At 39.8% G+C, this 13,814-nt stretch overlaps 2 protein-coding genes across 3 annotated transcripts in view; one reads left to right on the forward strand and one right to left on the reverse strand.

Annotated features, from left to right (window-relative positions):
• The window catches only part of ermp1 (endoplasmic reticulum metallopeptidase 1), a 22,722-nt gene extending 16,661 nt beyond the window's left edge, over window positions 1-6,061 (forward strand). The window contains exons 11-15 of the mRNA XM_079847797.1: window positions 66-218; window positions 2,968-3,170; window positions 4,691-4,806; window positions 5,334-5,497; window positions 5,641-6,061. Of these exons, the coding sequence (XP_079703923.1) occupies window positions 66-218; window positions 2,968-3,170; window positions 4,691-4,806; window positions 5,334-5,497; window positions 5,641-5,817 (813 nt within the window). The 3' untranslated portion in view covers window positions 5,818-6,061. The remainder of the gene's footprint in view (window positions 1-65; window positions 219-2,967; window positions 3,171-4,690; window positions 4,807-5,333; window positions 5,498-5,640) is intronic.
• A 3,270-nt stretch (window positions 6,062-9,331) lies between these two features.
• Window positions 9,332-13,814, reverse strand: part of ric1 (RIC1 homolog, RAB6A GEF complex partner 1) — a 62,663-nt gene continuing 58,180 nt past the window's right edge. For both annotated transcript variants that reach the window (XM_079846894.1, XM_079846893.1), the window contains exons 25-26: window positions 12,987-13,175; window positions 9,332-11,876 (exon numbers count right to left, since the gene is read on the reverse strand). In XM_079846894.1, the coding sequence (XP_079703020.1) occupies window positions 11,564-11,876; window positions 12,987-13,175 (502 nt within the window). In that variant the 3' untranslated portion in view covers window positions 9,332-11,563. The remainder of the gene's footprint in view (window positions 11,877-12,986; window positions 13,176-13,814) is intronic.

Raw genomic sequence — 13,814 nt, forward strand, 5'->3', positions numbered from 1 at the left:
AAAATTAGTTTCTGAAACACTCTCTCTCTCTCCCACTCTCTGCCTCTGTCTCTCTCTCTCTCCAGATGCATTTCATCTATCTGTCTCGCAGCACGAAGCGGATGTTGGCTGGTCTGGGGTCAGTGTTCACGCTGATGTTTGTTCTGGTCTGCTGTGGTCTGTTCTTCCCGTACTCTGGTGACCCGTCCAGCCCGCGACCCAAACGAGTCTTTGTCCAGGTATCGTCATCGCTGATCCGTTATTAGAGTTTACTGAAGCTCAAACATGAAATATTGTCCTGACGTGAAATAAAATAAGCATTACCTGACAATAAGTTTACGTTTTTATATATTTACTGGTATATATATATATATATATATATATATATATATATATATATATATATATATATTATATATATATTCATTATTTCACCTAGTTGCAAACAAAATATATATATTTTAATTTTATTTTAACATGATGCACATCTGAATGGATTATTACAGTAGTTGTGTCCAGTGTTGGGGGTAACTCATTCCAAGTAACTTGAGTTACGTAATCAGATTACTTTTTCAAATAAGCAATGCAAGTTACTTTGTTTTCCCATTTATTGACAAACTGAAGTGGAGGCGTTGTATGTGTGTGTGCGTGTGTGTGTGTAAACATTGAACATTGTGTAAACATACCATCATTGTGATTGTAGTTCTAGGCTAAATGTGAGCATTTCCTCATCTCACTTGCACACAAAAAAAGATTCAATGTTCCTCAAAATTAATAAAATCAGTGAAATGCAGAATCAGAATACTATGCAAACCTCTAATACATCCACTACATTTTTATGCATTTAATCTCACTTTATTGACCAATGTACTTGCTTCTGACCTTCGATGATACGGTTAAACCGTAAGCAAAAATGACTATAGATTTTTTTAAACTTAGTTAAACTTTCTTCTCCTGCATCCTATTCTTCTGTTATCCTGAACAGCAGCTTAAAGGTTTGCTTGAGCGGCGCCCTCTACTGTACTGTACTCTATTCTACTGTACTCTTCTCTACTGTACTCTACTATACTGTACTCTACATCTTCTATACACGACTGTACTCTTTTCTACTCTACTGTACTCTACTGCACTCTACTGTACTCTACTCTATCTCTACCGTACTGTACTCTACTGCACTCTACTGTACTCTACTGCACTCTACTCTATCTCTACCGTACTGTACTCTACCGTACTCTACTGTACTCTACTGTACACTACCTCTACCGTACTCTATTGTACTCTACCTCTACCGTACTCTACCTCAACTGTACTCTACTGTACACTACCTCTACTGTACACTATTGTACTCTACCTCTACCGTACTCTACCTCTACTGTACTCTACTGTACTCTACCTCTACTGTACACTACCTCTACTGTACTCTACTGTACTCTACCTCTACCGTACTCTACCTCAACTGTACTCTACTGTACACTACCTCTACCGTACTCTATTGTACTCTACCTCTACCGTACTCTATTGTACTCTACCTCTACTGCGCTCTACTGTACTCTACCTCAACTGGTCTCTACTGTACTCTACCTCTACTGTACTCTACCTCTACCGTACTCTACCTCTACTGTACACTACCTCTACCGTACTCTATTGTACTCTACCGCACTCTACCTCTACCGTACTCTACTGTACACTACCTCTACCGTACTCTACTGTACTCTACTGTACACTACCTCTACCGTACTCTACTGTACTGTACCTCTACCGTACTCTACCTCAACTGTACTCTACTGTACACTACCTCTACTGTACTCTACCTCTACTGTGCTCTACTGTACACTACCTCTACTGTACTCTACCTCTACTGTACTCTACTGTACTGTACCTCTACTGCGCTCTACTGTACTCTACCTCTACCGTACTCTACTGTACTCTACCTCTACCGTACTCTACCGTACTCTACCTCTACTGTACTCTACTGTACTCTACCTCTACCGTACTCTACCTCTACTGTACTCTACTGTACACTACCTCTACCGTACTCTATTGTACTCTACCGCACTCTACCTCTACTGTACTCTACCGTACTCTACTGTACTCTACTGTACACTATCTCTACCGTACTCTACTGTACTCTACTGTACACTACCTCTACCGTACTCTACTGTACTCTACCTCTACCGTACTCTACTGTACTCTACCTCTACCGTACTCTACCGTACTCTACCTCTACTGTACTCTACTGTACTCTACCTCTACCGTACTCTACCTCTACTGTACTCTACTGTACACTACCTCTACCGTACTCTATTGTACTCTACCGCACTCTACCTCTACCGTACTCTACCGTACTCTACTGTACACTACCTCTACCGTACTCTACTGTACTCTACCTCTACCGTACTCTACTGTACACTACCTCTACCGTACTCTACTGTACTCTACTGTACACTACCTCTACCGTACTCTACTGTACTCTACCTCTATCGTACTCTACTGTACACTACCTCTACCGTACGCTACTGTACTCTACCTCTACCGTACTCTACCTCTACTGTACTCTACTGTACACTACCTCTACCGTACTCTATTGCACGCTACCGCACTCTACCTCTACTGTACTCTACCGTACTCTACTGTACTCTACTGTACTCTACTGTACACTACCTCTACCGTACTCTACCGTACTCTACTGTACTCTACTGCACTCTACTCTATCTCTACCGTACTGTACTCTATTGTACTCTACTGTACACAAGTGAATCTGCATTTCCTTCAGCCTGAGGCTTATTATTTCACTTTAGCTGTGAAAGGGTCTTTACATTTGCCCAGAAATATTACTTTTTTGTTATGAAAAAACAAGCCCAGCCCAGGTGGAAAAAAAGTAATGCAAAAGTAATGTAACGCATTATTTAAAAAAAATTTTTTAACTAAGTAACGCAATATTGCAATGTATTACTTTCCCCAACACTGGTTGTGTGTGTGTGTTTTCAGCACACCACACGCAGGTTCCACGCGCTGGACGGATCGCTGCAGAGCTCCGACTCGGGATTATGGATCAACAGTCTGGATTACACCGGGATGCAGCACGTCACTCCTCACATCCCAGAGATCAACGACAGCATCCGCACACACTGCCAGGACCAGCTGCCCTACTGCGGATTCCCATGGTTCCTCCCGGTCAAGTTCCTGGTCAAGTGAGTGAAGCTCGGAGGATCGGATGATGTGCGGCGTTAAACCCGTAGACTGTAAAGAAATGTGGACGTAGAGTGCGTGACGTCACCCGTAGTGTTTCTGAAGAGCATTATTGAAGCCCAAAGTGGGCGGAGCCGGCCGTCGCCATCTTGGCAGCGCGTCACTCGATAACCGAAAAATCACATTTAGGATCATAATTCCTGGTGAAAAACTACATTACCCATGATTCTGCAGAGAAATCTCCACCAATCAGAGAATCATGACAAACAAATTACACCGAAAGGCAGCAGACAAACGGCTAGTAGTGACATCAGCGGCAATCCACCTGTCAATCAAGTAGCCACGCCCTTAATAATGCACACATTTAAGGCTTAATATAATTTAAATGGATGAGTTATAAAAATATTCACCCCCCTCACAGTTTTCATGAAGGGAAAAATTAGCAATATAGACTAAAACCACTTTTTGCACCAGGCTGTAAACATGTTTTTTTCTGCTGTGAAGTTGTTCATTTTAACATGAGGGTTTATGGGATTGAGTCTCTTCTGCAGCCGGTCTCTAGTGGCCAGATGATGAACTGCAGTTTAAAGGGGGGGTGAAATGCTCATTTTCACTCAATCTCCTGTTAATCTTGAGTACCTATAGAGTAGTATTGCATTTGCATCGTTCATATCTCCAAAAAGTCTTTAGTTTTATTATATTTATAAGTGAAAGATAGACTGTACCGAGTCTTTCCGGAAAAAACCGAGCGGCTGGGGGCGGGCCGTGTGGGCGATGTGCTAAAGCTGTGCTAACGCGCCGAGCTAGTAACGTTAACAACACACAGAGACATTTGTTCAACAGTTTTACTCACCGTCCGGTTCCAACGCACGACTGCGGACCTTTATCATTGTGACTGCTCGATCCTTAAGCATTAGACGATCTGCAAATCCGTCAATCTGGGCTTTGTTTATAAAACAATCATCGTCGAAATGCAGGGAAACAGTCTTGCTCAACTCGTTTTTGCCCCGGAAAAACAAACTGCATCCACTATTCCCTTAACGCTGGGTTCTTTGGGAATCTGTGCAGGATTGTCTTGCCCTGCCAACCAAAAACCCACTTCTTTGGTGACACTGACTTCCCTAAAGCCGAGCATAGCGCTTAGATGAGGTACTGCTTTCACTCTCTTGCTCTGGTCTACGAGTGCGCGCGCGGCCGCGATCTTACCGGAGAAGTGCCCTTAGGACCCATATAAGGAAATTCCGCCCCATCTGACGTCACGAAGATCCATACTCGAAAAAAACTTTCCGAAACTTGTGACAAACCAGAAGGACAATTTTTGGCACAGAAATACTCCTTCAAACGTACAATTTAATTTTTGAAACTTTGTCCATGTTTAGCATGGGAATCCAACTCTTTAACAGTGTAAAAAACTCAGTATGCATGAAATAGCATTTCACCCCCCCTTTAAGTCTCTTCAGTGTTGATTCGAGAGAGAGACCGGAAGGTTGAACCTCATGATGTCTGTCTCTCCCTGTTTCAGGAAGAACTGGTATCTCCCGGCTCCTGAAGTCTCTCCTGAAGCTCCGCTGGAGTTCCGGCTCGTATCCAGACAGGAGACCGAACAGGGAAGCGTTAAAATGACTTTTGAGGTCAAAGGTGAGACGTCAGACTAAAAGGATTTTCATGAAATATAATAATGAATGTTGATATTCTTCAAAAACAGTTTTTAATTATAAAACTGCGTTAATTTAAAATATATCACAAATATTACCATTTTTAACTGTTTTATAAATACATCCATTCATCCGTCCATACATATATACACATCCATACATGCATACATACATACAGTACATGCATCCATCCATCCATCCATCCATCCATACATACATACATACAAACATACATGCATACACACATGCATACATCTACACATCCTTCCATGCATACATACATGCATCCATCCATACATGCATCCATACATCCATCCATCCATACATCCATCCATCCATCCTTCCATGCATCCATCCATACATCCATACATCCATACATCCATCCATACATCCATACATCCATACATCCATCGATACATACATACATACATACTCATATAGATCAGACTCACAAACACTCTGTTAATAATCATGAATAATCTCCACGTTTACACTGTTGTTCTGTCTCAGGCCCGACCCACATGTCGCTGTATCTTCTGCCTGACGCCGGCGTGTCTCTGAGCGGATGGTCATTCGGTGACGGGACGCCCCAGTTCGACCTCAGCGGGGAATACTTCATATTCTACTCTCACGGCCTCCACGCTCCGGCCTGGAGCTTCTGGTTCGAGATGCAGGTGAGTTTGAGCTCAGGAACCACAGATTTACCCTGAGGAGTGTGTGTATAGTGTGTGTGATGTGATTGGAAGGTGTGTATAGTGTGAGTTGATGTGATTGGGAGGTGTGTATAGTGTGTGTGATGTGTGTGTCTCGTCTTCAGTCACCCACAGCTTCAGACGCGTCTCCTGACGAGGGCTCGATCTCTCTGGCCGTCTCCGCTCATTATTTCTCCGGTCCGGACCGACGCTCCGACCCGCTGGAGTCGTTCCTGAAGAGATTCCCAGACTGGACCTTCCCATCCTCATGGATCAGCACATACCACATGTACAGATACTGAGGGCCCTGATCTCTCTCTCTCTCTCACACACACACACACACACACACACACACACACACACACACACACACACACACACACATGCAGTCACACACACACTCTCACACACACACACACTCACACTTATGCCGCTCACTGCGGACCCGTGAACACGTACGAGCTCCTTCATTCACATCAACCAACGCACAGTGTTTTATTTATTTTATTTTATTTTATTTTATTTATCTGGGTCATATTTCAACACAAAATCAAAAGGAAAAAAAATGCAATTACATTTAAATGAAAATTAAGCCTACTTTAAAACAGTTAAGATTTTTACTTTGGGATAAAATGTGTTTAATTATCATGCAACATTTTTTTAATTTAATTTTTTTTAATTTTCATTGTTTCATTGAGATAAAATGATTTTTTAAAATTATTTCATTTACTTTTAGTTTTAATTAAAAATATATTTTTTTTTACGTTTTTTTTTTTCTAGGTTTAATAGTTTAAAATGTAATTTTCATAATTTCATAATAAAATGCCATGACAGAAATAATGAGAATTACAAAAAAACTAAAAGTACAATAATATTTCTAAAAAAATAATTTACTTTTTGTTTTTGGAATTCAAATAATTTAAACTAAAAATGCTGCAGTAAAACAACAAATACTACCATGGTTTATTAATACTTAGAAATTTAAAAAATAATAAATCTTTTTTTTTTTTTTGGCAAAAGTTAGATTTGGACAGAAGGTGTTTAATTGTCATAAAAATAGCGCAATTTCAATTTATAGGTGAAATGTGACGGTCACATGATCTCGAGCAGTTTCTTGATATTGGTTGTATCAGTGTTTCTGTGGTCATGTGACTGAAGTGGTTTCAGCTGGTCTTGTAGCTTCACGTCTCTCCCACTGAGAGATTCACTGGTTCCAATGGAACAAACACAACGAGTTTTCAATCAATCACGTCATGTCAGAATCACGAGTCAACAGATCCTTGCGCTGACGATGTCATTTCCTGTCGGTGATCTCGTGATGATGACGGTCATTCAGACGTGACGTGAACGAGCCGTTTTACTCGTTCTTGGTGTTTTATGTGCAGTTTTATTTTCAGATTGAGTTCAAACGCACATATTCAGCTGGATCCAAACAAACACATGCAAAACCTTCAAACACAAGTGCTTTTTTTATTTAATCGTTTTTTTTAGCATCGGACAATTGTTCATGTGTATGTTTTTTTTTATTTTTGTATCATTGTTGCAGCAGAAAAACGGTGTCAAGCTTCTTCTGGATTGAACTGGATTTAAAGTCTTAAAAATTACCTGTATTAATAACTCTTTTATTATTATTATTATTATTATTATTATTATTACTACAGTAAATGCAAACTTCAGAGTCTTTATTCGCCTGATGGATGAAGTTCCTGCAGGTTTACTTGAGTTTCAGGATGGATGGTACCTAATGTTTGAATGGTTCTTATAATAAAGATTGAGTGCGACAGGACTGAACTGGATTTACAGTGAATGTTGATCTCATTATAGCATTAGAATGATTTCAAGCTCTTTCCAGAGATTAAACTGACAGTTTCACACACACTTTACAATAATGTCTCATCTGTTGCTTTCGCTAACATCAACTAACAATATTTTTACAGCATTTATTAACACAACTGGTGCATTTCTGCAACTCTAGGCCCTCTAGTGGTCAGAAATAAAACTGCATGCATTTAGTGGAAGAACATTGTTGTGGTTCTGGATGAATATGATTATTCTATTGCTCACATATAGGATTAAAAAATATAACTAGACTGTAGCTTTACGCATTAATAGACACGGTACTTTGAAATTAAAGTTAAGATTATGAGTGTAGTTAACAGATTGAGCGTTATTGTAAAGTGTTGGCAGATTATAATAATTCATGCTGCTGTAATTACATTTCTGATGGTTATTTGACGATGTTCATGTTCGATGAGCTTGAGATCGGGTTGCTTTTGTCTAATGAATCGAGCACTTTTTGATTGTAAAATCTCAAACTAATTTCAAGTCAAGCAAGTGGTTCTTAGTCTCAGATTTCAAATAAGCTAGTGAATGTTTGATTAATGCTGTTGATGATTATAATAACCTGCTTTTGTGTTTTTATTTGGGATGATATTTGTTCAATGAGAATTATTTTGTTATTCTGCTTTTTTAAATATGTATTAATGCTAGACATCAAGGTCTTATGGGAGCTTTTACTAAAAACCTTGCTCGTTACATTTGCATGTCTGACAAACTACAGCAATTATACACAGAATAATTCATTATAACATCCACTCTGAAGAATTAAGGATAAAATGTGACTCTTCATCGGTAAAGATGAAGAGTTTGTCGTATTCTGATGATTCAAACTGACACACACACACACACTCTGTTGTTCTGACGTCAACAAATTGTGTGTAATAATTGTCATAGTTTGAGTTCCTGTCTTCGCTTGTCTGGTTCTGATTGTTATTTTATAGTCTCATATGCTGCACTGAATTGTTCTTGCAAGACAAATCAATTTTCTATGACAAAATCATTTTCTGTCTCCTGTCATTTGTCTATTTTTCATTCCTTCATTTGTTCAGTTAATCAACAATTTTAATATTTATACTTAGTATGAAGCTATTTTTAGCCTCAGCAAGATTTTGAATGTTTTCTGAAGTCTCTTCTGCTCACCAAGACTGGATTTATCTGATCAAAAATACAGTAATTTTTAAAACAAATATTATTATAATGTAAATCAGCTGTTTTCTATGTGATAGTAAAGTGTAATTTATTCCTGTGATCAAAGCTGAATTTCCAGCATCATTACTCCAGTCTTCAGTGTCACATGATCCTCCAGAAATCATTCTAATATGATGATCTGATGCTCATTAACATTTATGATTATTGTCAGTGTTGAAAACAGCTTCATATGATTATGCAAACTGTGAAATCAAGTTGAAAAGAGCAGCATTTATTTGCAATAGAATCTTTTGTAACATTATAAATGCCACTTTTGCTACATTTAATGTGTCTTTGATGAATAAAAGTATTAATTTCTGCTACTGTCTCCATATGAAGATTCCTGAAAACATACAGATCACGTGATGTTTAAAAAATAATTTATTGTTCTTTATGTACAGGAAATATAGAAAACTGAGTAGAAAAGTTATTGTACAGCAAACTCTCTCTGTACACTTCATTGAGAAGAAACGTCCAGATAAAACCCTCCAGCTCAACATCAGTCCAGTGACGTCAGCGGGACAGAGGGATTGTGGGTAATCTGTACCATGAACATGTCAGTGAATCTCACACACACACATCCAGACGCTCTTTGGTTTGTGAATATCATGATCATCACTGCGTATGTTCCTCATGAGAACATAAACCTGCGTCAGGAGGAGAAGAAAGCGCTGGTTTTACTGGGATTCGGGCACTTGTCAGCTGGTTTGAACCGGTTTAAACCGCCTCGGACTGGATTAAGCTGCTCGTTCGAGCCGTTCAGGGGGAAATAAAACATTAAAATAAAGAAGCGTCTCATTAAAGCTGCTAAATACTCGGACGACGACTGTCAATGATGCATAAGAACTAGAATAATAATCATAATACGAAGGCATTCCATAAGCGTAGATGATTTGGTCCGTTCATGAAGACGAACACTGAACACTCGTTTAATACTGATGCCGTTCAGATGCTGGAAAACACACACAAATCACTCCCTGAAACCAAAGAACACGTCCGTCTCTTTGTCCAGATGCTCCTCAAATAAATAAACGTAAAACTGCAACAATTCAGGAGAAAAAGCAGTAATGCTGTCAGTCGGGATATAGTGATGACACACCGCACGTTTCAGATTAATGACATGATCATCCCGGCTGTGGAGTAAAGATGCCGGTCATCGGGAGATTCCCGACGCCTCCTCCACATCAGGAACACGAGCAGAAGAAGAAGAATATAGTGTTGGACGCTTTACACCTTAAAAACAGCTAAACCTGCAGTGTGAAGAGAAGACGACACACACACACACGATGGAGATCTGAGAGGTCAACGAGGGTCAAACGGGTCAGTCTTCCTCAGATGGAGATCTGCATCCGATAAAACAAGGGCTGATATTTCATGATGAACTTTAAAACATGAAGACAGAGCAAAAACTAAACAAACAAAAAAATATATCATTGTGATAAACACGACATCTGACTCATGAAGGGAGAAACGTGTGCGTGTGTGTATGTGTGTGTTTGAGAGTGTGTGTGTGTGTGTGTGTGTGAGAGAGTGAGTGAGTGAGTGTGTGAGAGTGAGTGTGTGTGTGTGTGAGTGAGTGTTTGAGTGTGTGTGTGTGTGTGTGTGTGTGTGTGTGCGTGAGTGTGTGTGTGTGTGTGTGTGAGTGAGTGTGTGTGTGTTTGAGAGTGTGTGTGTGTGTTTGATGAAATCATGATTTGGTGTAAAGCTGGCTGTGAGAGCTGATGTTGTAACGACACTGCAAAAAATAAAAATAAAATAATTCGTTCTAATTTTGTCTTATTTTGAGTTTTGTTTCCGTCTTGTTTTCCAGCACAAATATCCAAACATTCTTAAATCCAGACATTTACTGGAGAAGAAGCGAAATGACTGAAGATTAAGTCTCGATTTACAATAAAACAACTTACCGGTAAATGATCAAAAATGTATACTTAATTCAAGAAAATATATCTAATATAGTGATGAAACTGCACATCTAATAATATCAGTAACAGATTTTTTTTCATCTTGGCTGTAAAATAATGTTGAGAAATAAACAACATCTGAGTTTGATTACGCCTGTTTTAAACTTAGAATCTGAAACCAACACTTAATATCTTATTAAAGAGAAGTTTGTGTTTAAAACAAGCACAGATATCTGATGTGTGTGACTCCTCTTCAGTCCTTCTGCTGCTTCTCCAGTAAATGTGTCTTGATTTAAGAAAATGTAGATATTTGTGCTGGAAAATACAAAAGCAAAATAAGACAATAATACCAAATATTATTATTATTTTGTTGCAGTGTTAAAGTGAAGAGAGAGAAAAACATGACGCCGCATTTGACCACAGGATGGAGAAAACACTGCAAAACACACACGACACTGCAGTCTGGATGGAGCCGCAATCAAATAAAAAGACACACACACACACACACACACACACACACACGTAACCGGTCACAGAGCAGCACAGACGGGTCATGAGAGTGTGCAGTCGTACGACCCCTTGTCCAGCGGCTCACACACATACACACACTAGTGTTCTCTAAAGTACCGACTTCACTACCAAGTCGGTACTGAAATTTTAAAATTGTGACTGAGCGCTGATGAGCAGAATCATAAACACCTCTGATTGGCCGTTGTGTTCACGAGCTCATCAGATCTGTCTGTGATTGGCTACAATGATCAGCGCTTCATGTTGTAAATACACATCAATGAGGCTCTTCACACACACACACACACGAGCGTTTGAAAGCAGGCGTCTGAGCGGATCGGTCCTGCGTGTGCTTTCAAACACTCCAGTGCGTTGATCACTGCAGCCAATCACAGACAAGTATGATGAGCGTGAACACAACGGCCAATCAGAGGCGTTTATGATTCCGCTCATCAGCGCTCGAAGAGTCCCAATTTTAAAATTTCAGTACCGACTTGGTACCCAAGTCTGTATTTTTGACAACACACACACAAACACACACACACGTAACTGGTCATGAGAGAGTGCAGTCGTACGAGCCCTCATCCAGCGTCTCTCACACACACACACACACTCATGAGAGTGTGCAGTCGTACGCCCCCTCCTCCAGGGCCTCCTGCTGCGCGGGCTCCTCGGGCGTGTCCTCCAGGGGTCGAGCGCTGGCTCCACAGGGGCCGTCCAGGGGCAGCGGGTGGGCAGAGGTCACGGCCCCGCGGGGTCGCAGCGGGTGGGCAGAGGTCACGACCCCGCGGGCGTCCTCGGCTCTGGGCTCGGGCTCCGAGGCCCCGCTCGGCTGGAACGGCTCGGGCTGAACCGGCTCCTCAGGAACCTCTGAGAGCTTCAGCAGCTGCGGGCCAATCAGGTGCAGGAACGGCTTGTAGCCCAAACTGACAGGAAATGACATCAGAGAGGAAGTCAGTGAGTATATCATGAAATAAACACATCCATTGCAACATTAGTCAATGAGTGAAACTTCTTAAACATTATACATGGGTTATGGGTAACACTGTACAATAAGGTTCGTTAGTTAACATTAGTTTCCTATTCTAGTTAAAGGTGCAGTCTGTAAGAATGACAGCTAGTGGTCGAGGTCGGCACTGCAGTCCAAATCCAAAATATCAAAGATGGAAAAAATAATAAAATGACATGCTGCCGTTGAGCTCAGTGAGAACTCTTCTCTTGCTTTTCTTCAGCAAGGATGCATTGAAGTGATCAAAAGTGACTAACTAAATTATGACTTTTAATTGTGAGAGTAATTACGACCCTTTTTTGATTCAATTTTAACACTATTTTGCTGTTCTTTTGAACTTTATTCATCAAAGAATCCTGAAAAATAAAATGCATCAATGTATCACAAAAATATGAAACATTGATAATCATAAATGATTCTTGAGCATCAAATCATCATAATAGAATGATTTCTGAAGGAGTAATGATGCTGAAAATTCATATATTCACATGAAAACTATGGAAGCTTGTTTCCGTCACAGAATAAAACATTTTAAAAGATAATTGTGACAATCTCACAATCGCGAGTTAATATTCTGACTTAATTGTGAGTTCTGACATCTTTTCTCAAAATTGTAGGATATAAACTCAATTCTAAGTAAACAAATCATTTCTTCAGAATTGCGACTTAAAAAGTCAATCACAAGTTTGCCAGAACTCGCAATTAAGTCAGAATTGCGAGACATAATCATTCAATTCTGAGATAAAAACTCACAACTGTGATAAAAAAAAAACTAAATTATGAGATAAAAAGTCGCAATTACGCAATTTTATTTTTTCTTCTGTGACGGAAACAAGCTTCCATAGAATATTACAGATATTTTAAATTGTAATAATTGTTTAATGTATTTTTGGTCAAATAAATGAGAAGAGACTTCTTTCAGTAACATAAGTAAATCTTGCCGACCCCAAACTTTCAACGGTAGTGTATATCTACGTTTTCGTCATCATTTGATTTTCTCAGTGTATCCGAGCCGTGTAACACTGACCAATCAGACGAGACCCAGAGGTCGACCGCCATCAGCCCGGCTCTGATGCTCTGCACCGTCTCTGCCGGGACCTCTGGACTGTCCAAGAAGCCCACGACCTGCTTGATCACGCTGGCGTCCCGTAAGATCAGCCCGATGATCACACACCACTCCAGACAGCCCGCCTCCATGAACACGTGCAGGAGATACCTGAGGAACACACACACACACACACACACACACACACACACACACACACGAGAGCATGCATGATAACCAGGGTTCGTACAGACACTGTAAGAGGAAATTCAAGGACTTTTCAAGCTCTACTTTTTTGGTTTTCAAGGACTACAATCATAGATCTCACTTATCAAACAATATCTTTAATATCTTTCAAATTCTAAAAAAGGTAAACAGATAAACAAAAATAAACTAATGAAATAAAATGGTACAAATAAAGTGCAGCAGATGCAATGACTGTGGAAACTTTAACCACTGAAAGGAAACTATGACAAAGATATCGCTTTCCTTGTTCAAACTGATGAATATATGATTGAGCTGAAGAATGAAAGCTGTATCATATCCTTAGAGATTTATGAGCAATATCACACTCATAGCCATGAGAAATGCCTCTATATCAATATCAGACGGACCTCAGCGTTCATTTAGTGTGAAAAGATTGTTTTATCAATCAAATTAAACACTAATTTCACATATATTGTCTTTCAATAAATCAAGCGCTTTTCAAGTACCTTTTCATAAATATGCCTGTTTTCAAGCGTTTCAAGCACTTTAGGCACCTTGTCATGTCAAACACAGTCAGTGATTTGATTGGCTATCGGTTGATGA

The sequence above is a fragment of the Squalius cephalus genome (genome assembly GCF_949319135.1).
Source record: "Squalius cephalus genome assembly, chromosome: 17".
NCBI classification, from domain to species: domain Eukaryota; kingdom Metazoa; phylum Chordata; class Actinopteri; order Cypriniformes; family Leuciscidae; genus Squalius; species Squalius cephalus.